Source organism: Capricornis sumatraensis, chromosome 18, assembly GCF_032405125.1.
Source record: "Capricornis sumatraensis isolate serow.1 chromosome 18, serow.2, whole genome shotgun sequence".
NCBI lineage: Eukaryota > Metazoa > Chordata > Mammalia > Artiodactyla > Bovidae > Capricornis > Capricornis sumatraensis.
In genome coordinates, this window is record NC_091086.1 from 7,914,692 (window position 1) to 7,939,727 (window position 25,036).

General features: G+C 48.8%; 1 protein-coding gene across 2 annotated transcripts in view; it reads right to left on the bottom strand.

Moving 5' to 3' along the window:
- The window catches only part of SLIT3 (slit guidance ligand 3), a 722,678-nt gene extending 700,633 nt beyond the window's left edge, over window positions 1-22,045 (bottom strand). For both annotated transcript variants that reach the window (XM_068990416.1, XM_068990417.1), the window contains exon 1: window positions 21,849-22,045. In XM_068990416.1, coding sequence (XP_068846517.1) covers window positions 21,849-22,045 — 197 coding nt within the window. The remainder of the gene's footprint in view (window positions 1-21,848) is intronic.
- Window positions 22,046-25,036: the final 2,991 nt, after the last annotated feature.

Below are 25,036 nucleotides of genomic sequence, written 5' to 3' on the forward strand. Positions count from 1 at the left end.
AACAGAGAGAAAAAACTACGAGGCTGGGCGCGGTGGTATGCATGCCGGCAACCCCATAACGCTCACGTGTCTGAAAGGCCCCGGCACTCAGCCTGGCTTGACAGCAGGCTCTGCACTACACTGAAGCATACTGAAAATATCAAAGTCCCATGGAATAAAATATAGCTCCTGGGTCCAAAACCTCACCTGTATCCTAAAAGTTTTATTGTGTATGAACACTCTCAAGTCAAAAGCCAAGTCCCCTGGGGGTGGGGTGGAAGGAGTGAGACAGGAGGGCTGGCAGGTCCGTCACCAGGCAATAAATGGATATGACTCGCTGAGCACTGCTGGATGCTTTCCATACGGGTGCGTGGTGGGCACTGGCTGCGGCAGCACCGCCGTGAGGAGGGAAGGGCACCCTTTCCTCCTCCGTCCATTTTGTGGTTCACAGCTAGGAACTTCCTGAGGAAGCTGAGAGAAGGGGAAATTTCTGTGACTGGTGTAGCATATATTAGGATGATTCTATAAAATTACTACTATTCAACCTTCCCTAGAACAAAAATACCAGCTCCATAGGGTTTGACCTAGAATATATTTATGTTCTTGTTGTTCAGTAGCTCAGTTGTGCCCAACTCTTTGCAGCCCCATGAACTGCAGCACACCAGGCTTCCCTGTCCTTCTCCATCACCCAGAGCTTGCTCAAATTCACGTCCATTGAGTCTGTGATGCCATCCGACCATCTCACCCTCTGTTGCCCCCTTCTCCTCCTGCCTTCAATCTTTCCCAGCATCACGGTCTTTTCTAATCAGTAGCTCTTTGCATCAGGTATCCAGAGTATTGGAGCTTTTGCTTCAGCATCAGTCCTTCCAATGAATGTTTAGGACTGATTTCCTTTAGGACTGACTGGTTTGAGCTCCTTGCATTCCATTATATGTATATATGTCTAATTATTATATTATATACAATTTGTATATTAATCATATCATACATGAATGTCCTCTTTTATTTACTGATTATATAATGTCATCTACACATTACATCAGATGCATAAGACAGAGTGCTTAGTGGCTGAGTACCTGGACTGTTGGCTCAGGCTTCATGGGAAACCCGCCTCCACCACATGCTAGCTTAGGGACCTAGACTAAACAATGCATCCTCTCAGTGCCTTTGTTCTTCACCTACAAACTGAGCTAACGATAGGACTGTTGTGAAAAGTAAGAAAACACGAGTCAGCGCTAGAACGGTGCCTGGCACTCACTACTCTCTAGCAGTCATTGCGCCTGCTTCTGTTCGCTAATGCCTTTCTACAGCCTTTGACAACAGGCAATGCCACCTTGATTTCACACGGAGAAAACCAAGACTCAGACACTTCTGGGATTACACATCCTGTAAGAATGTACCTACAATTCAAACTCAGGTCTTTCTTCTGAGTCCCAAGCCCTGCTATTCTTGTAAAGCTGCCAGCTTCTCCTGGTAGTCTCTCTGAGCCTTCATTTGGTGAAAGGAGAGGTTAGATCAGCTGATTTTATGATTTTTTTCCAGCATCCTTATATATCAAAGTAACAGCAGGGAAAAAAAAAAAAACTCCAGGATCATATACTTTCAATTCCACCAAAATCAGTATCCTTAGCCATGTGGCCAGAAGCTTTCTCTATTTAGGGTTCCATTTTTTCCCCGTTTTTTCTATTTCTTTCCTTAGTCCTCAGTACATTTCCTAATTAATCACTCCCACTTAATTTCCTAAAGCAATCACATCCTCCCCGCAGGCAAGCGGCCTCGTCTCAGGCAGAAGCACACACACCAGCTGGCCCCACAGCTACGTGGGAGTGTGCGAGCAGCTTCTGGACACCGCCCAAAGAGTGGCACACACACAGGAAAGATGCAGCTTGGAAGCTACACTCAGAGGACACTCTTCCCATGTCAGGGGCACGCGGGTTTCCTGGTGAGCCAACAGACACTGAGATGTGGTCCTCCAAGGAAACCCCGAGGTGCAGAAGACCCGGCTGGAGCATCCCGGGATGCAGGGAGACTGCCGGCGGCTGCTTAGTGGTGCCAGGCAGGGCGATGCTGGCGAGGAGGAAGGCTGAGGCTCCACTCCCAGCTTTGCTGCTTATCTGTTGTGTGCATCTGGCCAGGAGCTTTCCTTTGGGTGTGCCTTAGCTTTCCCATCTTTAAAATGAAAACAGTGATATATGCCAACTCTGTGTAGTGTAAGGAAGGACCCACAGATATGACAGCCTAGAGGAGCCTGGCAGATGACACCAATGAAGGAAGCTGGGCTGAGCAAGAGAAAAGTAATGATGCCAAATGACAGCTGACACAGTCTCAGCACTGGGGTCACAATAGGGAGTGGTGAGACTGTGGTGAAAGCCAGACATGCCTCATCTAAATGCTAGTCAACCACTGCCCTAGAGCCAAGCTGACCCCGTGCGACAAACATTTCCAATTTTTTTAAAGAAAGACAGAAATAGATTTTTATATGAATTCACTCAATCTTGAAATGTTGGTAAGCAATTGACATTAGGGCTTCTCTAGTGTCAGTTGGTGGAGAAGGCAATGGCACCCCACTCCAGGACTCTTGCCTGGAAAATCCCATGGAGGAGCCTGGTGGGCTGCAGTCCATGGGATCGCTAAGAGTCGGACACGACTGAGCGACTTCACTTTCACTTTTCACTTTCATGCATTGGAGAAGGAAATGGCAACCCACTCCAGTGTTCTTGCCTGGAGAATCCCAGGCACGGGGGAGCCTGGTGGGTGCCGTCTACGGGGTCACACAGAGTCGGACACGACTTGACGCGACTCAGCAGCAGCAGCAGTGTCAATTGGTGGGGCTCAGGGGAAAAGAATTAGCCTGCCAGTGCAGGAGACATGGGTTCAATCCCTGGTCCAGGAAGAGCAAGCACGTCATGGAGCAACTAAGCCCATGTACCGCAGCTACTGAGCCCACGTGCCTAGATCCCGTGCTCTGCAACAAGGGAGCCACTGGAGCAAGAGGCCTGATAAATAAACAAATCTTAAAAAAAGAAAACAGACCGACACCAAAGAACACCAATATATGAGCCATGTCACGTGAACCCAGCGCGGCACTCTGGAGGGCGGGTTCTGGTCCACTGGCCATTGGCTTGCGAATCCTGTCAATGTGAAGCTTTAAGGAGACAATGTAACACGTCAAGCGCTTAGCTGTGCACATGACACAGAACACACCCTCAGTAAAGGGCAGGCCTGGGCGCTGTTACTGTTACACTGACTTCTCTGCAACTCAGACCCCGCTCCTGACAGGGACACTCAAGGCCCTCGGCCGTCTGAGCACATCCCCGAGCAGGCTGCGGAGGTGGACCACCGTGCACACACACCAATGCTTCCTGAGCGGAGACACACGTCACTGAGATGGGAAGGCCAGTGGCTCTCCACCAGGGGATCCAGTCCCCCAGGCGACATCCGGCAATGTCTGGAGACACTTTTTGGTTGTCAGACTAGGGAGGGGTGCTTCTGCAGTCCAGCACTAGAGGTCAGGGATGATACTCAATACTATAAAATGAACAGGACAGTCCACAATGACAAGAAGATATCCCATTCAAAATGTCCACAGCACTGAGGTAGAAAAGCCCTGGGTAGATGGACGTTTTCCCTTTGCATCTTCTTTGCAGAAAAGACTTCATAAATGTAGCAAAAGTGCTAATCGCTCAGTCATGTCCCACTCTTTGCGCCCCCCTGGACTGTTGTTGCCTGCCAGGCTTCTCTGTCTGTGGAATTCTCCAGGCAAGAATACTGGAGTGAGTAGCCATTCCCTTCTCCAGGGGATCTTCCTGACCCAGGGATCAAACCTGGGTCTCCTGCATTGCAAGCAGATTCTTCTATCATCTGAGTCACCAGAGAAGCCCCTTATAAAGACAGAGGTTTGGGTAAGTTTCTAGAAGGCAAGATGTGGGAGGGGCTGTGGGGTAGGAGCTAAGCGGGTAGCAGATGGGAGAAACAGCACACAGATACATAGACAGTATCTCCTCTAAGAGTTTCAAGGCCCTGCTTTCACTCGGCTTCCTACAGATTCTTCTCATCCTTGTCTGAATAAGTCACATCGACATATTTCCTTAAAAGATACTGTTGAAGCTGCACCAGCTAGATAATAGGATCCAGGGAAACCGAGAACTTGAGAGCTAAACTGCTTGAGGCAAGTCACGCTGCAGGTTGCAGGGCAGACCTGGGAAAGAATCCTCATGGGTCTTAATCCAGGTCCCTTGGGAAGACATCATTCCATTCTGCTGTTGCCATAGTAATTATAAATCAATTTCATCTATCCATTAAAGCAGTTAGTCCATAGAATGTTCTCAGAAAGCATTGTTGAACTCGCCCTAGTTATTCCATGGATGTGAAAGTAATCACATTTTTGTATATTCTATAATTCTGGCTACACTGACAATTGGCCTTCACCTCAAGTGGTATAAATAATCAGGGTTATATTGCACCGTGGTTGTCAGGCATTGCTATGACGACTCCAAACAAAGAAAACTGTGCTAGAAGCAAAAGCAAGTGATTTGAGCTCACCTTAAGAAGGAAAAGGAAAGGAGAGTGACTTTTATCAGTCCCTAGATAAAGCTACCTAACTTGGGGAGATAGTGAAGGACAGGGGAGACTGGCACGCCGCAGTCCATGAGGTTGCAAACAGTCAGACACAAACTTAGCGACTGAATAACAGGAACATAATGCTAGCTGTTTTACATAACTTATCTCATTTAGTATTCTCTATAATTGGGAACTTTTCTTTAGGTCAGTTTTCCGAAACACTGCTGTACATCAGAACTACCTGGGAACTTTACAAAAATCACAACATCCAGGAAGCACCTCAAAATCATTAAAACAGAATCACTAGAGATGGAATCCAAGGATCGGTAATTTTTAAATCTCCCCAGGTGATTCCAACACACAACCAAGTTTGAGAATCTGAATTTCAAGACTCATTACCGTTATTTTACAATGATGCTGACATCCTAAGAGCAAAGTGAACTTGCCTAAGGGCACCCAGCTGGTGAATGGTAATACTGTGATTCAAACCAGAGTCTGCCTTTCTCCAAATGCCAGGCATAATCTTTCTCATTATGCCACTTTCTCCCTGAAGTTTGCTGCCTGTGGCGTTCTCAGTTAGAGTTATTTGGTTGTAAGTTTGTAATCTTCAGCAGAGGGGAATTCACTGGAAGGCATAAGGGTCTTCTGGAGCCAATGGGAATCTTAAAATCAGGTCTGGGGAAGGGAAAGCAGGGATGTTTGGTCCCTGCACAAGTACTTAGATGATTTGGCAAGACATCTGGTCCAACTTCTTCGTCCCTCTGGTTCAGATTCCAATTCCAGGAGGAAGTCCCAGACAGACCTGACCTGGGCTATGAGCCGATCCCTTGACTTGGAGAAGGGAAGGTCTCTGATTACGAATCCACCAGACTGTATCCCATGGGGGCAAAAGACAATATTCTTCTAGGAAGCGAGGCTGAATCCTCGGCAGCCACAACACACAAGTCTCTGATTGAGCGGATGGAGGGACTTACAAAAGTATGAAGACAGAAGACCATCTCACAGGTACACTACGAACCTTAAGAGCATGCGTGTGGGCATGCTCAGTCACCCAGTCGAGTCTGACTCTTTGTGACCCCATGGACTATAGCCTGCCAGGCTCCTCTGTCCATGGGATTCTCCAGGCGAGAATATTGGAATGGTTTACCATTTCCTCCTCCAGGGGATCTTCCTGACCCAGGGATCCAATCCACGCCTGCTGCATTGGCAGGCAGATTCTTTACCACTGAGCCACCTGCAAAGTCCATGAACCTCAACTAGAACGCAGCAAAAACCCAGAAGTCCATGTAATCGTTGAAACAGATAGGGTCATTCAGAATAAAATTGCCACCCAGAAAAATGACTGTGAATGGCTTCAAAATCATTTGCAAAATATTGTGAGTCTGTGCATTTTTCTAAGAACAAGGTCAATTTATTTGATTAGATTATCTAGAATTATTTTTAAAAGGCTTTTAGGAGACCTTAGGGAAGAAAAGGAGAAACTCCTAACTGAGCTCAGATCCCAGAAACTACCTGGAAAAATTAAGCCTGATGTCCTTGCTTGGCACCACCCAAGAAAGGGCTGGCAGAATCCACCAATCTTGAGCCAGGAAAACAGTGCTTTTTAAAAAATGCAACAACAAAGACAGACACAGGTAAGAGCCAGCATGTTTGCCCATAGTTACACACCAGTGGGCTTCCCTGGTGCTCAGACAGTAAAGAATCTACCTGCAATGTGGGAGACCTGGGTTTGATCCTTGGGTTGGAAAGATCCCCAGAGAAGGAAATGGCCATCCATTCCAGTATTCTTTCCTGGAGAATTCCATGGACAGAGGAGCCTGGTCCTGGAGTCCATGGGGTCTCAGGAGTCAGACATGACTGAGTGACTGACACTACTATTCTACACAACTGTAAGAAAGACTATAGATCCAAAAGGAGAAAGAACTATATGGTTATTCCAGAAAAATGGTTATCATTGGAGGAAGCTAGGGGGCACTCTGGGGTCAAAAGGAAAAGGTCAGTTGCAGAAGTATTCAAACAGAGCACTGTCCCTCAGTTCAGTTCAGTTCAGCTGCTCAGTTGTGTCCAACTCTTCACGACCCCATGGACTGCAGTACGCCAGGCTTCCCTGTCCATCACCAACTCCCAGAGCCTACTTAAAGTCATGTCCATCACGTCAGTGATGCCATCCAACCATCTCATCCTCTGTCATCTCCTTCTCCTCCTCCTGGCTGGCACTGTCCCTAGCTGGCTCCTTACCAAAACAGAACCAGCTTTCTATCCCATAAGCGTATCCCCCCAGATCTAGACATCAAAAGATCCTAGAATGCAGGGACTTGGAAAACGAGGCTATTGTGTAATTAAATATATAACTGTTCAATGCGTAAATTCGTGGATGATTCAATATACAAACAAGAGAACTGCAATTGTTAGCTGCAGCTGCCCAATTTATAGGTACTATGTATTAAGTCTCTACTAAGTGTCAGGGACTGAGCTAAAAGCTTTAGCTGATGAATTTCTCATCCTCACAATAACCCTAAAAGGTATTTACCATTATACCCATTTTACAGATGAGGCTCTTAGGACTCCACATAATAGAAGGACTTGTCTATTGCTGCAGGACAATAAGCAGCAGGCTTGGAGCCAGAGCTGCCAGCTTGAGCATCTGTGTGCTTGCCACAGTGCCAGGATGCTTCACAATGCCCATTAGCATCAACTACATGTTGGGCATTTAGCTAATTTTTTTAACAGTCCTTGAAATAGGTATTATTGTCTTTTTTGATAAGAAAACTGAGTCTAGAAAGACCATTATTGATAATTTGACAAAGGGCACATTTTTAGCCCAGGTTTTTTTAAAATCCAAATCTCTTTGGCTTTAAAAGCTGAGGGACTTTCAACCAAACCTCCTGCCTATTTAATTCAATTTGATTTTTTAAAATGCATTGACTTGGTTTTATTTTCACGAGCATTGTACTTAACCCATAGAGAAACACAGCCCCTGCCCTCAAGAAGCTTTTAATCTTGTCAGGATATTATTTACAAGGTATGGAAAATAACCATGATAACTATATGACTATTAAACATGGCCACAAGTTCTTTGGGACTTCTTCCTTCCAGAAGGAAGGTTCCTCCTCTTTAACCTGGGCTAGTATGCAGTTGTTTACAGCAATAGAATATACCAAAGGGATACTATGTTACTTCTAAGGCTAGTTTATAGAAAGTCATGTAGCTCCTGGGTTATTTACTGACCCAAGGGTTCTTAGCGTTCTGAGCCTCCATGTAAGAAGTTAGATCACTCTAAGGCCCTCATGCTTCAGGGAAGCTCAAGCCACATCGAGGGGGTTACACACCGGCACTTTGGTCAACAATCCCCACAGAGCCGTCTTCAAGTTAAACCATCTGGGTGCCAGACATGTGGGTGAACAGCCTGAAGATGATTTTAGTATCCACCCATTCAAGTCTCCCATAGTGATTCCCTTCTCTCCATGACATGTCACACATCTGGAAGCAGAGACGAGCCATCGTACAGAACCAGGTCCCACACCCTGACCCAAAGAATCATGGACCATAATAAACTGGCCATGGTTTTACAACACTAAGTTTTGACAGTGGGTTGTAAATCAACCATGCATGCATGCTTAGTTGCTCAGTCGTGTCCGACTCTGGGACCCCGTGCACTGAGGCCCACCAGGCTCCTCTGTCTGTGAGATTCTCCAGGCAGGAATACTGGAGTGGGTTGCCATTCCCTTCTACAGGGGATCTTCCCGACCCAGTGATCAAACCTCAGCCTCCTGCAGAGCAGGCAGATTCTTTACCTTCCGAGCCTCCAGGGAAGTTCGAATCAGCCATAAGTAATCTGAATAATGGCTTTTAAAGTGGTTATTTAAGACCAGGCATGTCCTCTAAGCTTGACACGTAACACCGTATTTGATCCTCCCGCAGCCCAAGGACACAGGTGACTGTTGCAGAACATGCCCAAGACTGCTTAGCTAGTTCAAGCCCCGGCCACACTAACTCCAGCGTCAGTGTTGTGACCTGCTCTGCTACAGACGGAGGGACATTCTGCCTGTGCAGAGAGTCTACAGAGCCCAGAGCCAATCAGTTTTCAGAAACACCAACTGCTTTTTTTGACACTAAACATCTTTTTCTTTCTTAATTTCAGAAGGCTTACTGGGGAACTGAGCTAATTATTTGAGCCTTAATCAAGGACCAGCCACTCCCTGAAGCAGCTGTTCTGGCCTCTCGATTGCCTCTAGAAAGTCCCTGGGGTTGGTTACTTGCTGGCTCAGGTCTAAACTCCAAATCCCAGCCGGAGAAGTGAAGATGTATAGGGTTGAAATGATCCTTGGAGATCTGCCAGCCTCCTCCTTTGGTCCCCTTAAAAGATGAGGAAACTGAGGCCCAGAGAGGTCAAGTGACTTGTCCAAGGTCACACAGTATGTCAGAGGTACAGCCAGGTCTCCAAATTCCCAGGCAAACATTCTTTCCACCACACCATGCTGCAGTTGCTAAAAATTCCCCAGAGCCGCCTCCCTCAGCCCTCCGCTTGACAAAGCTGTTTCCCCCCACACCCCCACACAACTACACACAGTCACATTTGGCAAGGGGTGCTATCAGCCCCACTCTGCTCATGAAACGCCGTTTTGCAATGGGGCCTCCTTGTTCGTTAGCAACACAGACAAAGGAACTGTAGCGCAGTCTTCTCAGAGGAGATGGCTCTTGTTTTAAAGACGGGAAGAGGGCTTCCTGGCTGAATATGGCTCGAATCAGCATGCAGCTCCAGTTAGGGAAAAAACCTAGAGGAGATTCCGGTCTTTGCAAAATTTCTAGAACATATAAGGAAGGCACATGGCAGAAAGAAGCGTAAGGAAAGTGTCTCGGTGTTAAAATGTGCGCCTGAACAGAGTAAACAAAGCCGACTGGTTACCATCTCGTGGCATGAAGTAATTAGAAGGGGGCGGGGGGAGCCTTAGACATTAAATCCGCCCATGAAGTAACTGGCCTTCCCATTTTGGATTTTTTCTCTAGTCCTGGTTCCCAGCTGTTTGTTTGTTTGCCTGGGATCTTCCCTTTCTATACCTTCATCAAGCTCCTTTGGTGCCTCATCCCTTGGGTTCCACAATATTCCATATTTACTTGTTTATGACTAGATTTGGTCCCTTCTTCTGTCCCCCTGGTTTCCCAGATTGGCAGAGGCTTCCTACAGCTCTGAGTGATCATTATTGAGGACCAAATGCTGTGACTGAGGCTGAAATGAAAGCAGGACAGGCTTCTCATGAGGGCAGCTCACACCGCAAAGCTTGGGTCCCCTCTGATGACAGTTCTGAGACACGTATCTGTCCGGCTGGGTTGAGATCAGTGGCAAGCGGGTAGACCAGATGATCTCCAGAGCTACTTGCAAAGCTTGAAAATCTCCTGGCTAGAGAAGGGAATGAGGGGGAGGGACAGAACCCAGTTCCATGGCAGAAATTCAGGACTTGTAAGCTGGCAGCAGACAGAGAGGAAAGTGCCAGTTTCTAGCAGGAGATGTACTGCATACATTTCTCAGGGCTACTGCAAGCCCCACGTCTTCCCTTCCAAAGGATCAGCTCAGCGGCGCCCAGGAACCACAGTCAGCCACAAGTACAGGCACAAACTGAGTTCTCCAAAAGAGAAACTGGCCCAAATGGAAGTTCTCAGACCCTTCCCCTCAAAGCTGTCTTCCCCATCAACTACCCGACTCCCAGGCAAAACTGTCCAAAGATCAACCTGTGGTCCAAAGCCCGCGTCCTCACTCTCCCCTGGGGAAGCTCCTGCCTGCTTTGTCACGCCTCAGAGAGAAGACTGGGGGAATCAGCACCAGGGAGGCCACGTCCAGTGGTCTAGTTACAGCCGGGGCGCCCCAGGAGAGGAAGCTGGTCTCCGAAAGGAGGCCCTGTGTCTCCTCATGGCCTCAAACGCTGCTGTGCTGTGTGTCAGTGTTTATGAAATGCTTCTCAAATAAGGTCAGTGTTCCACGCAGAGTCAGGACTCTAATAAAATGCAGAAGTTGTGCTGTTTGCCAGCTAGCTGTGGAGGCATACTTGAATTCTTTCTCGGATACAATTGTTCTCATATTAATATTTTCCCCATGCGTGTTTTTTTTTTTTCAAATTCTACTTGTACATTTTTTTTTTATGATGTGTGAGTTTTCCTACATATTGTAGCCACTAACAGGGATGAGTGCGGTTGCTTTCACCAGTGGTTCCTGAAGGCTCGATGTCTCATCCTTCATTTTCCCCATCACCCCATAAATTTCTTCTCTGAACCTAGCATCGTGGCTTTCACCTTGTCAGTCATCTGGTGGGAAAGTTCAGCCCAGACTGAGTTCCATATTACTTTGAGCTGTTCCGGTTATGAGGATGTTTCACTTGCTTTAGCCGTCATTCTGTGCTGCTGAGCTGTGTTGTGCTCTGCCATGCCCAACTCTTCGTGACCCCCTGGACTGCAGCCTGCCAGGCTCCATGGGATTCTCCAGGCAAGAGTACTGGAATGGGTTGCCATTTCCTTCTCCAGAGGATCTTTCCAACGCAGGGATCGAACCCACACCTCTTGCATCTCCAGCATCGCAGGCAGATTCTTTTACCATCTTACCACCTGGGAAGCCCCAGTCATCATTATTCAGTTCAGTTCAGTCACTCAGTCATGTCTGACTCTTTGCGACCCCATGGACTGCAGCACACCAGGCCTCCCTGTCCAGCACCAACTCCTGGAGTTGACTCAAACTCATGTCCATTGAGTTGGTGATGCCATCCAACCATCTCAACCTCTGTCATCCCCTTCTCCTCCCACCTTCAATCTTTCCCAGCATCAGCACTCAATAAATAGCTCCCTTAAATGACTCCATCTTTCAAGGAGCCCCTTACGTGGTTCTACTTTCTTGAGACTGCTGGTTAGTAATTACTCAGATGAAAAGTTCTCTCAACTCCACCTGGCTGGGTTACTGGTATTGGTATGAGGCTCTATTTGCATTCGTAAAAGATGCATCTTGATAAACGAACAGGAAAAGCCCAGTCAAAATTCAAAAACATGGGTGACCCTGAGCAAGTCCTTTGAATTTGCTGTTTCCTCACCTATAAATATAAGATGCTAAGACGAACCCTGATCATCTTTTAGATGCAGGATTTAGCTGATAAAGCTCCTGTGGGCGGCGTCAGTAAGTCATTGCCACGGCACTAGATTTAGCAGACATTTGCAGACATTTGATCTCATTCAAACTCTGCATCAGTGCCACGAGAGAAGTGTTGCTCCCACCATTCTAAAGGTTACAGATGAGACAATTAAGACTCCAAAAGATACTCCTGTAAGTGTCTGCAGTTAAAAAATGGATGGAAACCAGGTTTCTCCCTAGGTCTTTTTCCTCATTAAAGGTTATATCAAACTGTACTCTCCATTGGTTTCACATTAACACCTCTTCGCAACCTCATATATAAAACACTTTCTACCTACATTACAGAGCTTGGCAGAGGTGCAGGGGAGCAGCAGAATACCAGAAAGCACTAGATGATCCAGAAACTTTCATAACACATTTCTGAGCAGGACAGCTCGCCAATGAAATCATCACTGCTGAGTTTTCCAGCACAGAAGAAGCCACTCTATTCTCTGCTTGGGTTGCATGGAGTTTAGGAGCATGTTGTGGTCATCATTCACAGGGGTCAGCCCAAGAGGACCTCCCCCCACCACCCTGGGCATTATGGAAGACTCCGGGTGGCCCTGAAGACAAAGTCTCAGGCTGTCTTCAGGACACAGCCACAGACTGGCAGTCTCCAGTCTCCAACTAAGGTCCCAGCCACAAAGATCCTCCTGAAAGACAATCTCAGGAACTGAGGTTTAGACGGTCAAAGTCCAAATTCGGTACTAGGCAATGGAGAGCTACCTGGAGGGCAAGACTGGGTAAGAAGCCAAGCTTGGAAGGGTCAAGGTGGGGGCCAGGAGAGACACACAAGATGCACACACCCATGGTCAAGCCCACAAACCTCAGATTAGAAGAGACCACAGACACACTATGCAGACGGACCTGAGCCACGGTATCTACTAACTGAGGGCAGGGGAGCAAGGAGGGGGGACGCCGGGAGCAGACGGAAACTAGGGAGGCTGAGAAATGCAAGAGGGAGTCAAGGTGGGTGGTTCAATGTGCTGGCAGACTTTCAGGAACCACACTCCACGCTGTTGCCAAAGTGCAGAATGAATCAGGGGTCAGGAACTCAGACTGGCATTTCGGACAAGAGAAGAGGAACCTGAGCCCACACAAGCAGTGATAAAACCATGAAAAGTGAAGTCGCGTTCATTCCAGCGAGCCTGCACCTTATACACATCCTGTACCAGCAGGACCCAACCTCAGGGTGGCAGAAGTCCAGAGGTCACGGCTGAAAGAAGGCGAGTGGTACCACCAGCTAGAAGGAAAGACAATCCCTGGCAAGAGCTAGGCAGATACTCATGGGGGAAAACGCCCGCCAAGAAGGCTCATCGGGGCCTCCCCTGGTGGTCCAGCAGTTAGTTAAGACTTCGCCTTCCACTGCGGGGGTACAGGTTCAGACCCTGGTCAGAGAGCTAATAGCTCACATGCCTTGCAGCCAAAAATCTGAAACAAGACAAACAAATAAAAAAAGCAGAAGCAATATTGTAAGAAATTCAATAAAGACTTTTTAAAAAAAATGACCCACATTAAAAAAAAAAAAATGAAGCCACATTAGAATGTTCTTGGAGGGTTATTCCCCTCAAATCTAAAATAAAAAATCATAGTAATTAGCCACATAACCATGGTGATATTTTCCCTAAGACTGGGTTTAGTCCTAAACACCCTAAATGCCCCCATTAGATAAAACTTTCTTAAGAGCAGCCCCTATCATGTTAAATGGGGCTCAGGCCCTCTTAGGTTTCTTATAATTGTGAACTCTGTAAACCTAAACTACATTCCTGTTTCTAGCCATGGGAACTCACTTCTCCAATTCAAATGTCACCTATTAATACGTCCCCAAGCTGGACAGGCTAGCTCTTTGGCCAGGTGGCCAAAACATAACATCAGAACCCCTCTCAGGATACCCTGCATCAATAGGCTCTCACTGATTCAATAGGATCTTGCTTGTCTCCCTTCTGGTCATTCTTTGAGAACCAGGTTTGGAAGAATGGACAAGGGTGTGCTAACTTAACTTGGGGAAGGGATAAGTGACCAGTGGTGAGAACGCAGACTGGAGACCAGCCTGCCTGGACAAACCCTGGCTCCACACCTACCACCTGGGGAAGGGACCTCTCTGACTCTGTTTCCTTATCTGTAAAACAGGGACACAAGGATTTCCTGTTTGGCATGACGGTTTGAAGACTGAGTCTATGCATGTCAAGAGGGAGACCAGCACCAGGCCCAAACAAGGGCCCCATGAACAGGCACGGTGGCGGAGGGGGAGAGCACCACCGCCACTGCCATCGGTGTCTACAGAGGCCTCAGGAGCACCTGGACACTGCAGTCCTCTGCGCCGCGTCCTGCACCACGTTCGTTCACTCTCCAAGCAAATGGGCTCCGTACCAGGGGGCACCAGACAGTCAGAGAAATCACTTTGAGAAACGGAGGTTCTCAGATGGGCCATGCGGCTGAAAAGAAGGGCCTGATTTCTCAGGCTAGAATATTTCACAGGAGAGAATAACACACCTACACACACATGCACACACCCCACATCGTAGGCTGATGGGGCTTCTGGCACCAAACTTGACAGAAAAAGGATGAAGCAAAAGTCATGAAGGAAAAGGCTACAAGAAACCAAGAGTACAGAGAAAATTCAACACACGGGGGAAATTAAACACTGATAGGAAATCATTCCCTAGAAAATACGAACAATGGAACTCCAGGGAAAGAAGGTGCTACAGGCCAGTAAGACCTCAAGGTTTGTACCTACCCCAGCCAGGAAGAACAGGACAATGGACTTGTGTAATCTACAGCCCAGACCATAGAAAGATGTGGGAAAAAACAAGAGAACGCTGCTGAGTGTATTGACAACCTGGATAAAGATCTATAGCGCAAACTCACTAAAACTGCAGAGGGGATGAGGAGAGGAGTGGCTAATGTGCCGGAAGGAAATTCAACAGAGAAACGTTCCTGAAAGGCTGATGAAGTGAAACTATTCGCCAAAATTTAATTAGGATAAGTGCAAAGTGTTGCACTTAGATGCCAAAAGTCAAGGGCACAAATCGAGGATGGGAGAAAGTGAGGTGAACAGCACGGAGGACCGGGGAGGCCCTGGGGAGACAGTGACCAGCAGGGTCCGAACGAGCCGACCCAGGGGCGGGGCTGAGCCAAGTGAAGAGGCCCTGCAGCAGGCCCTGCCAGGAGGCGAGACAGCGAGGGACTGGAAGGCCTCATTCAAACCAACGCAAGGCAAAGAGGACTGGGGTCTAGTTCAAGGAAGAAAACTATGAAAGGAGAGAGTGCTTGTCTCAAAGGCTGACACGCACAGAATAGCTGAGGTAATTATAAAAGTTTATGGAAGAAAAGAGAAGGCTTGGGTAAGCGGGTGGTGAGAAACATAACAGCAGTAAGATGTCTGAAATCCTATCATTTGGGAAAAGGATCCTGCTTGCTCTGTGTAATAACAAGTAATGGGAGATAAGTCCAACCCCCAAACAGAGAAAAATGTTTTCTTAGAACTGCTTTTTAAAATGGAATAAATCGCCTTAGGAAGAACTGAGGGCCTCACCACTAAATGTAATCAAACAAAGCAGAATGACCACTTTCCCCCCAATTACACTGGTGGAAGAGCAATCTGCAATGGGCGAAACTCGGGCAAGAGGCCCTCTTTCGACCGCGACAATCTATATTTTTCCAAACAGGCTTTATCTTGAGTGTGCTCCAGAATGAAGACCACCGTCCATAAGAATTGTGATAAGCATGATAATAGGTGTATTTATGGAGGATGCACTGGGATCCATGCAATCTATACACCTGACACAGCGTCCCATTTAAGGGGATGATTCTCATTTTATAACGAAGACACTGAGGTGACCCAGCTAGTTAAACAGTGAACCAGGACTGGAGCCCCATCTGGCTCTGAAATCCACATCTCTGCTCACAAAAGTATTCCTTTCCCACTCCCAATCTGCTCAGTGTTGAGGATCTTTCATCACACACACTAGACACTGTTTCTGGGGGAATGGCTGGACCACGCACGGGGGCCAGTAACAGCCACGAAGACCACAAAGGGTGGGAAGGAAAGCGGAGCCTTCGGCAGACCGGAGCAAGCAATAGTTTCAAAATACAGTCTAGGTCTCCCAGCAGAGTTCTCCCCATCTGAGTAAGACAGGTTTAAATTTAAGTCTGGAGAATAATGAATAATCGGGAGCCTCGAAAAACTCAACACCACAAACCACAGCAGGGCACCCTCGGATCTACTCTATCCAGAATTAGCAGTGCTTCAGAAAATCTCTCAGGAAAAAAAAAAACATGCCTTGTTTTTGTTTGTTTGTTGTTTTTCCAGCAGTTATAAAAAGGGTTAAGACCACCTTACATAACAAGGGTGGAGCATGCTAGTAAATACAGCTGTTTCAAGTAAAAGCGGTAACAGAGGCAGACAAGGGAAGTCAGTAAAAGTAGGCATTTAGGCAAAGACAGAAGGAATAAGCATTGAAAAAATAAAGTCAGGGCCAAAAATTCCACATGTAAATCCAACCCCCTCAAAATAAATAAATAAAATGCATTCCTTATTTAAATATTTCACAGGGCAGCACGCCCATGGAAAAGATATGAACCACTTCAACCATAATCTCATTTTTATGAAACAGAGGCCAACCTGGGCTTAGCTGGGGAGGAGAGGGAGGGAACTGGGCACGGAGGGATTGGGCACGGAGGGATTGGGCACGGCCTACGTGCAGGCAGGGAGCTTGCCCCGACGGGCACACTTCGAGTGGGCATCTCAAAACTTCCAGCTGGATGAGGCCCGAGATGGAGAAATGGAAATAACCGCTGTGGTCACAATCATTAAGAGTTTGTAGAGGCCTATGTGCCAGGTACTGTGTTAAGCACTTCCGGTACATTATTTCATTTAATTGTCCCCCAAAGGAACACTGACTCGATGCCCTGTACAGATAAGCAATGGTAACTGGAAAAGCAACATGCTGGGCACTGTGCTGAGTGCTTCACATGGATGCCTTGGGCCACATGCATAGCATTCCAACAGGGGCCAGTGTGAGTGCCATCCCTGTATACAGGTGTGGAAATATGGTACAAAGGGATGAAACAGATGGCAGCCCAGAGGACTAGGGTGACCTGACCCAAGTGCAACAGCAAAGATGGAGCAGAGCCAGAACAGAGCTGTCTGTCTCCAGAGACCAGGCCTGAGCCAGGAGGCATGGGGCTCTGAAGTCAGCTTGCATCACCCACTTGGTACCAAAGGCCCCCCAGCTCTCAGACCTGTTGCTCTCGCTTTCCAGGGGAGAAACAGCTCAGTGACAGCAAAGCCAACTGCAGAGAAACAAAGTAGCAAATATGCAGAAGTCAACAAGGCCCAGCTCCTGTGCAAAAGCAAAACTTCACAGCGAACCTACAAACACATGGATTAATACAAGCAGAGTAGCAATCAAAAACCACAGAGTGGACGATAATGCTGATGAGCTTCTGATTAAAAAGTCCTACCGTTTAAGTGATCGGGATTTCTAGCTCTTTTCATGGGCATGTGCACAGTAGGAGTTTTGCAAGATTGCTTAGCAACGCCTGGCAACCAGACTCCAGAATGGATCACTCCTTGGTAACTCTAGTAAAGCAATAATTTTAGCTCATGAAATCTAAATTTTAGAAATCCTAATAACTCATATAATAGGTTACTAGTAAGTAGCCTGCAGCCATACATAAAAATGCACATCTATAACCACTCAGCCTTCACTTGTATGAACCAAAGAAAGACGTGTACTTCTGAGATTCATCATTAATTTATTTAATACATACTTGCTGAAAACTTACTATGTGCCAGACTCTGTTCTATGCTGTGGGAAAGAGGCCCTTGACAGTTCACCAGTGAGCTATAGGCTATACACGAAAAACATGGGCTGGACTAGAAACCTGCTTTTAGGAAAATGAGGCCCAGAGAAGAAAAGCAATCCATTCTAAGTTGCACAGCACCCTACAGGATATTTTCAGCTGCTTATGTCCCACCCAATAGACTCAGCAGGAAAACCCTGCTCCCCTGAAGAGGCCACATTCCCATGATGGTCCAGAGAGGCCCCAGGATCCACCAGTTTGCCTCTTGGTCCTCTGAGCTGGCCTGGAGGGCTGGGAGTACCAGGATGCAGGGCCTGGCTGTTGAGTATCTTGGAAGGTCTCCCACTTGACCTCAGGACCTCTGTGGTCAAGTAAGGGAAAGCCTATGACACGGTGTCGGTTTTTATTGGACCCAACCACCGGCGAAGCTTGCCGTCATCTGGAGTGATGGAGAAAATTAAGTTACCACATTCTCACGTTTCAGCCTTTAGCCCGTATTCTTTCGCAAACAGGAAATGTTTATTTAAATACAGCAGTCTCCAGCATGTTCCAGAGCCAAGTGAAAAACCAAAGATGTCCACTCTTGCCCCACTCCACTGTCCAGGCCACCACCTCACCGTGGGTGAGGAGCAGGCCTCCGCCTGCCTAGGCAGGACGGGGCGCAGGGGCCCTGCATGAGAGCTCGCGCTCATCTGTCTCCTCCTTTCTGGGCCGAGGTTGTGGCTGGAGAAGAATTACATCTGTGGGCTCCTTTTGTACTCAGAAGGGTCAGTGCAGCATCTGTTTACTCTGTGCTCCATGGTGAATGTTTTCTTTCAGGCGCCCCCATTCGCTTCCTCTCCCCTTGTTCTCTATCTCTGCTCCGTGGATAATAAATTACACTGAATTCTCCTCTGCGTTTATTTTGCTTTCTTGTGAGTGTCACCTCCCCACTGAAGGGAAAAAAAAATTTTGTCAGTAGTTTATAAACGGCAGAGAGTTTCTCCGTGTGATGTGCTGGCATTATGGAGAATATGCTAGAACACAGACCCCTAGGCTCACAGACACCAGCTTAATTATGAACAATTTAACAGGCCCCATTCCAGGCCTGAAGCAAAGTCCAATTGGTGACTATATTACCCTCATGTACGTTTCCCTTAAAGGCATGCCATGGGTGGACACGGTCACAACACCACCAGAGCAACAACCACACACACACACACACACACACACACACACACACACACCCCTTCATAAAAGGCTCTTTGGGAGACAGAATAGCAGGAATGCAGAAGGGAGAAAATGCTTCCTCTTTGTTATAAAATGCAACGTAAACATTTGAGATCAGAAAATGGCTTTTAGGAAGGTCCCGAGCACCTAAAGGCAGCGCCGACAAAAGTTGCTGTTGTTCCTGTTAAGTCGTTCTGTCGTGTTTGACTCTTCGCGATCCTGTGGACTGCAGCCCATCAGGCTCCTCTGTCCATGGGATTTTCCAGGCAAGAATGTTGGAGTGGATTGCCATCTCCTTCTCCAGGGGATCTTCCGGACTCAGGAATCAAATCCCAGTCATATTTTTTACCACTGAGCCACTGAGGAGCCCCGCTGATAAAACTTAGCCACATGAAAAAATGAGCCTTGAGAAGTTGAAAGCGCTCACTAAAGGAAAGTTCCTTCTTCCATCCTTTGATTACATTCTTGAAGTTGGATTACTGGTTTTCCTCTGTATATGCCATGATTTTATATACAGTTACTGGAATGCCGTGGACGCTCAAGTTACGTTTGTTGAATGAATGAAGGGAAGAATGAATGAAAAATTCCTCCCTAAAGAAATCCTTAGCATAACTCAGAAATTCCACCTCCTCCCCCCAAGACTATGCAGAATTGAAATGTTACATGTGAGCTGACAGAGAGGGTGTGGGATGATGAAGGACTATTGGAACTGTTGGGAGGCTGTGCCTAATCCTTGCAGTAACTCTGACCCAGCCTGCTTGTAAAACCTGCCCCCAACCCCCACCCCGAGGAGGAAAGAGACTAGATGAAAAGCCAGCCTTGGCAACCACCTCACCCTAATGCAAGCCCAGCAAACAAGACATCAATGGCCAGAACCAACAGAGATGAGATTCACACATTCCAAAGCACCTCCTACTCTGCCAATGCCTGCTGGTGGCCATGATGGCAGAGGCCCATGGGAATGCCCAGGACTCCAGTTTCTACCCAGTTTCTTCAATTACAGAGCAGATGGGCAGCCCCCAGTTGCCTGGGTCTCCTGGGGGAGGCAGTGCAGTGCCATGCTGGCTGCAGAGCTGTGCCTGCAGCTTTTGAGGACTTCCTACATGCCAGAAGTAGAGGGGCCTACTCTCCTTGTAGCCTCAAACATGCCACATGATTTTAAATATCAAAGAGACCCCAAACAGGAGCGCTAATGTCAAGGCAAGTGAATGTTTGCAGAGTGCACCTGAAGCAGCAGTAACAGTTGCCTATTCTAAGACCCCGGCCCAAGGAGAGCCCTCCCAGGACCATCTATTTACAGATCTTGGTCCAAGTCGACCCTTGTTCCAAGGATGTCCAGCAGAGGAGTAAAGGGTGTACACTTGGGAGCCAGATATACTCAATCACTTAACTAGATACTACATGACCTTGAGCCAATGACAAAAAGGCTTAACAGTTAAGTGGAATAATAAGCATTACCTTAGTAACTAATAAGACGGTTGTAGAGATTCAGTAAGATAACACATGTAAACAAACTGAAGCACACAAAGCATTCATTAAACATTAGCTACAGTTATTATTTCACTCACTCATGTGGTTGGCCCTGGTGTGAAGAGGGAGGGGAATTTAAGTGTCTCAGTTATAGGTTTCCAAAAACACCACTAAAACAAGTTTTTCACTGGCATGGTAGAATATAATATCTGAATTCAGTTGTGGAAGCCTGGATTCTGGCCCTTTTACTGCCACCAACATGCTGTGTGGCCTTAGGTGAGTCATTTCACATTTCCAAGCTACATTTTCCACCTGCATGCATGAAGGTTCGGCTCTACCCTCCTCTAGAACTATATGGTTCACCCCCCACAGAATAATCACTGCACTTGGATAAAAAAATGCTTTGAGCCAAAGGAGAGCAGGAAAAAGGAAGGCAATTCTACTGAGCTCGGGGACATAGGAAGAGTAGGCAGCAGAGAATGAAGTGGCAGGAGGTGATTAACAGGAATAACACACTCTAAGACAATCCATCTTAGTCCCTTGCCACTCTCCTCCAGACTACAGCGCGCGAAGGCAGAATCTCAGAGACCCCTGCGCCTACTCTAAGACGTGTGAGGAAGGGGCAGCGGGAGAACCAAGGCCCGCAGGAAGCTCCCAGCCAGAGCAAACCCTCACCCACTTCTGGGCTGTGTTCCCAGTCCCTTCCAACCCCCCTCCACCATTTCTCCCTCCTTCTTCACTCCCGACTGCAGGCTAGAAAGAGCCCACCTCAGTCCAAGTTTTGAAATTGGTCCGAGGATCAAAATGATAAATGTTTCCAAAACGTTGACATATGAAAAGTAAATATTTGGTTGCACAATTGGGGTTAAAACGAGGGTCAATCCACCCCACTCTCCAAGCGCCTCTCCTCTTGCTGCCAAGCCCAGGATCCGAGGTTGAGTGCGGTTTGTAAGATTATAGCGCTCGCTCTCATTTAAAGGGCTGTCAGCATTTCCATTCCCCGGCCCCTTTCGGAGAGGCATTTATAACCGAGCCATAAAAAATTCACCCAGGCTGCAACTTGGCTTCTCGGAGGCTGCGCTCCAGGCAGGGCGGGTTTTGCAAGCACCCACTCTGAAATGGTTTGGTTCCTAAGAAGTTAGACCTTCAGACACACTCTCAACTTTCCTCGCAAGGGCAGCCGGAGAGCGGCTGGCCCATGCTGATCTCCGAGCTGGTCACAGTCTCTGGAGCCCGCCCTCCTCGTCCCCGTGCCCTTGCAGCCCCATCACCCGTCCGCTTTCTTCTTCCCTCGCTCTTCTAATAGCGCGGGCCCCTTCCTCTCACCCTAAGACCTCCCCGTAAGACCTCCCCGGCTGCAGTGTCATCTCCTCCCTCGCCTTGCGCCAGCACTCTCCTTGGAAACTGTCAGCTGGCCCTGCGTCTGGAACCCTTCGCCCCTGAAGAGGCACCGCTCTTCGCTCATCACAGGGGGCCTCAAGCCCTCTCTCCCTAGACCTGTCCAAAGCCACGGACCCCCAACTCAGAGGGTGGAGGATCCGATCCAGGAGATGGGGAAGGCAGACTGCCACCAAGGCGACCAAGGGGAAAGGAAGGGTCTGGCGCGCCTGGGGGGCCCTTCTGCGGGATCCAGGTGGGTGGCCCGGGTGGGGCAGGGCGGGGCGGGGGTACTTACAGGCGCTCGGCGTTGCGGGGGATGCCCCGGGGAACTGCACGGAGGCCCAGCCCATGGCAGTCCACGCTGGCGGCGGAGCAGGTACACTTGGTGGGGCAGGCGGCAGCGGGGGGCCCGCTCAGAACACTCGCCAACGCCAAGGCCAGCATCAGGCGGGCGCGCACGGCGGCGCCGGCCCCCGTCCGCCCGGGGGCCATAGTGTGCAAGGGCCCGCGGCCGGAGGAGGCTGCCTCGGCAGGGCAAGACGCGTGGAGCCCGCGGAGATGAGCGAAGAGCACGGACGGCCTGGGGAGCGGGCAGCGGAGTTAGCGCGGAGGAGGAGCGAGCTCGGCGCTCAGGCGCACGGGGCGCGGGCGGAGCGGGGCGCGCCGGGCGGCGGCGGCGGCAGCAGCTCCATCGGCGGGGCCGGCGCTGCCCCGCTGCGCATCGCTCGGAGTGCCCAGGTGCCGAGCGCCCCCTGGCCCCACCGGACCGCGGCCCGGGGCGCGGGCCGGGTAGGAAGCCTGGGGAGAGCGCAGTGGGGCGCGGCGTCCGGAGCGGTCCGGCTTGGGGCCGGGCTCAGGAGCGCGGCGGCGGCGGCGGCCGGGGCACGGGGCGGCTGGGTGAGCTGGCCGGCGCTCGCTCTCTCCATTCACTGAGCTGGGCAGACACCGGAGACTCGGGGCCCACCCCTCCCGCCCCCCCAAAAACGCCAGCTCCGCCTCCCATTGGCTGCGCCGCGCGTCATGTCGACTAAGTTGGGAACTTTGCTGGAGCGACCCGGGAGCACGAAGGGAGGAGGCCACAGAGGAGGGAGAAGGAACGGGCGGGAAGAGGGACTCGCTCGACCAGCAGGGCCCCAGAATTGAGGCTTTTTCACTCTAGGGAGCCAAGGACTGACCAGGCTGGTGATACATTTTCTTTATTCCGGCACTGAGCTAGGCATGCTGCTTACAGTTCCACCTTCTGTCCCAACATCGTCCCGCAAGGGGGCATTTGTGGACCCCTATTCTACAGATTAAAAACTCAGAGCTCAGAGAAGTGAAGTGACTTACCTGAAGTCACCCAGCCCCGGGGGACCCCAAACCGCGGCCCTCTCTTTCACCATGTTTTACTTCACAGTCCATCAAAGCTGCGGCCCTGCCTCATCTACAAAGATCCTCAAAGGTCCTGCCTGATCTTGGCCAAGATCCACTTCTTCCTGAAGGACCTGTTGCACGGACACGGCTGCCCTCCACGATCACAAGTGTCAGACAACGGCCACCTGAGTTGTTCAGGTCACTGTCGGTAAGCCCTACTTGGAACCATTGCTTCTTTGCCCAGCCCCAACACTGGCTGTGCTGCTGAGAGTAGTGATGGCTGGGCCGTGGACCCCTGGGTTGACAGTGCTGGGTTTCTAGGCCTTGAGCTGCTTCCTGACCAGGTGACTTTGGGTCAGTCGTGTCACCTGAACCTTGGTTTCCTCAAAGCAAGGAGGCCACATCACTGTCTGGGCCCGCCTCCCTGGGTTGTCTGGAGCATCAAAGAAGGACAAGTGTGGTTTTCAGAACACTCATGACATGCAAGGCATCCCTTCGGCCTCTAGTGCCTTCCTCTCCCAGTGCCCGCTCTAAATTGGCCAGGCCTGAGCTTTTCCAGATGCCCTGGGGAGGGCATGTGTTAGGGGCTCCATAAATACTTGTAGGAATGATTTTGTTTGTTTGTTTGGAGGGAGAGGGCAGGAACTGGAGGAAGTATTGCCCAAACTTGAGGTCTGCTCACAGTGAAAACATCTGAATGAGCCTTTGCATATATACACATTCATACACACCCACACACACCCATACCTACAGATAAACCAATGCCTACACGCACCATCACACATATCATCACACACACCCACTTGTATACAAACATGCTTCCACATACTCTCATACACATTCACACTCAGTCATATAACACGTGTGCATGCATGTTCCTACACACACTGTGCCAACAACAACAACTACGCTCCTGACAGTTCTTCCATTTTCTTTCACATAAACGCTACTCTGACTCCTTCTACTGCGCTTTCCTTCAAGGGAACTTTCAACTGCTTGGACTATATCCTGTGAATATATAGGAGAGGTGCAGATTTTATTTTATTGTATTTAGCAGGTTTTCAAAGTTTTAGCCCCAGGCACCCAATTGTATGTACATGTACACACACATGCACTCACGCACACACTTCAGCCCCTCCATCATTCATAAACACATTAGGTGCAATTTACTGCTGTTATTCTTGGGAGCAGCTTTCAGCACAGATGCTGTTGTCATCGCCCTCTGGTGGCCATAGAGGGTCGACGGGTGACTTCAGCATTTAAGAACTCTAAACATCCTTTCCTCTGAAGCTTTCCTCCCAAACCTTGAACCAATTTAGTACCAGGACTGAGGCAGATGAGAGAACTGGGCAAAGGCCCAAGGGCACACAAGTGTCTCAGACTGTCTGGAACAGAAAGGAGTAGGGTTTTCTTTGTTTTCTCAAATGCATACTAGAGCATGTTTTGCAATCCCTTCAGGCTGGGCTCTAAGCACAGTGTATGTGTGTGTGAGTGTGTGTGTGTGTGTGTGTTGGGGTGGGTGGGGTGTTTTCCATTGAAGCTGCTGGGAGGGGAGTTCATGAGCCTGACTAGATCTTTAAGTGACTTTATAGGCATTCAAGTTTGCTCTTCCCTGGGAGAGCCACCTTAGAACAGAGCCCAGAGTCAGTCAAACCCAAGAAAGGGGAAGTGGGAGAAACAGGAGGTGCACAGGACAATGGCTACCCAGAACCACGGGGTGTGCAGGCTGGAACAACCTTAGACATCACCTAATCCACCATCTCTGCAGGGTGTTCTGATGATTGCTGCTTCCACATGTTTTTTCATGGGTGGAAGTTTCCTTGGGCAAAAATAAAGGAAGGAATGCTGCTCACTTTCACCTCTCCTGGTGATGGCATCACAGATAGGTGTGTTAAAGAGTATTTAAGAGTCCTAAAATAAAATGGTTTAAAGCTTATTCAATTCAAGGGGCTTCTCTAATGATTCAGCGGCTAAGACTCTGTCCTCCGAAAACAGGGGCACAGGTTCAATCCCTGGTCAGGGAAATAGATCCTGCATGCCACAACTAACAGTCTGCATGCCACAGTGAAAACGAGCCCACGTGATGCAACTCAGGCCTGGCACAGCCAAATAAATATAAATAGATATTGT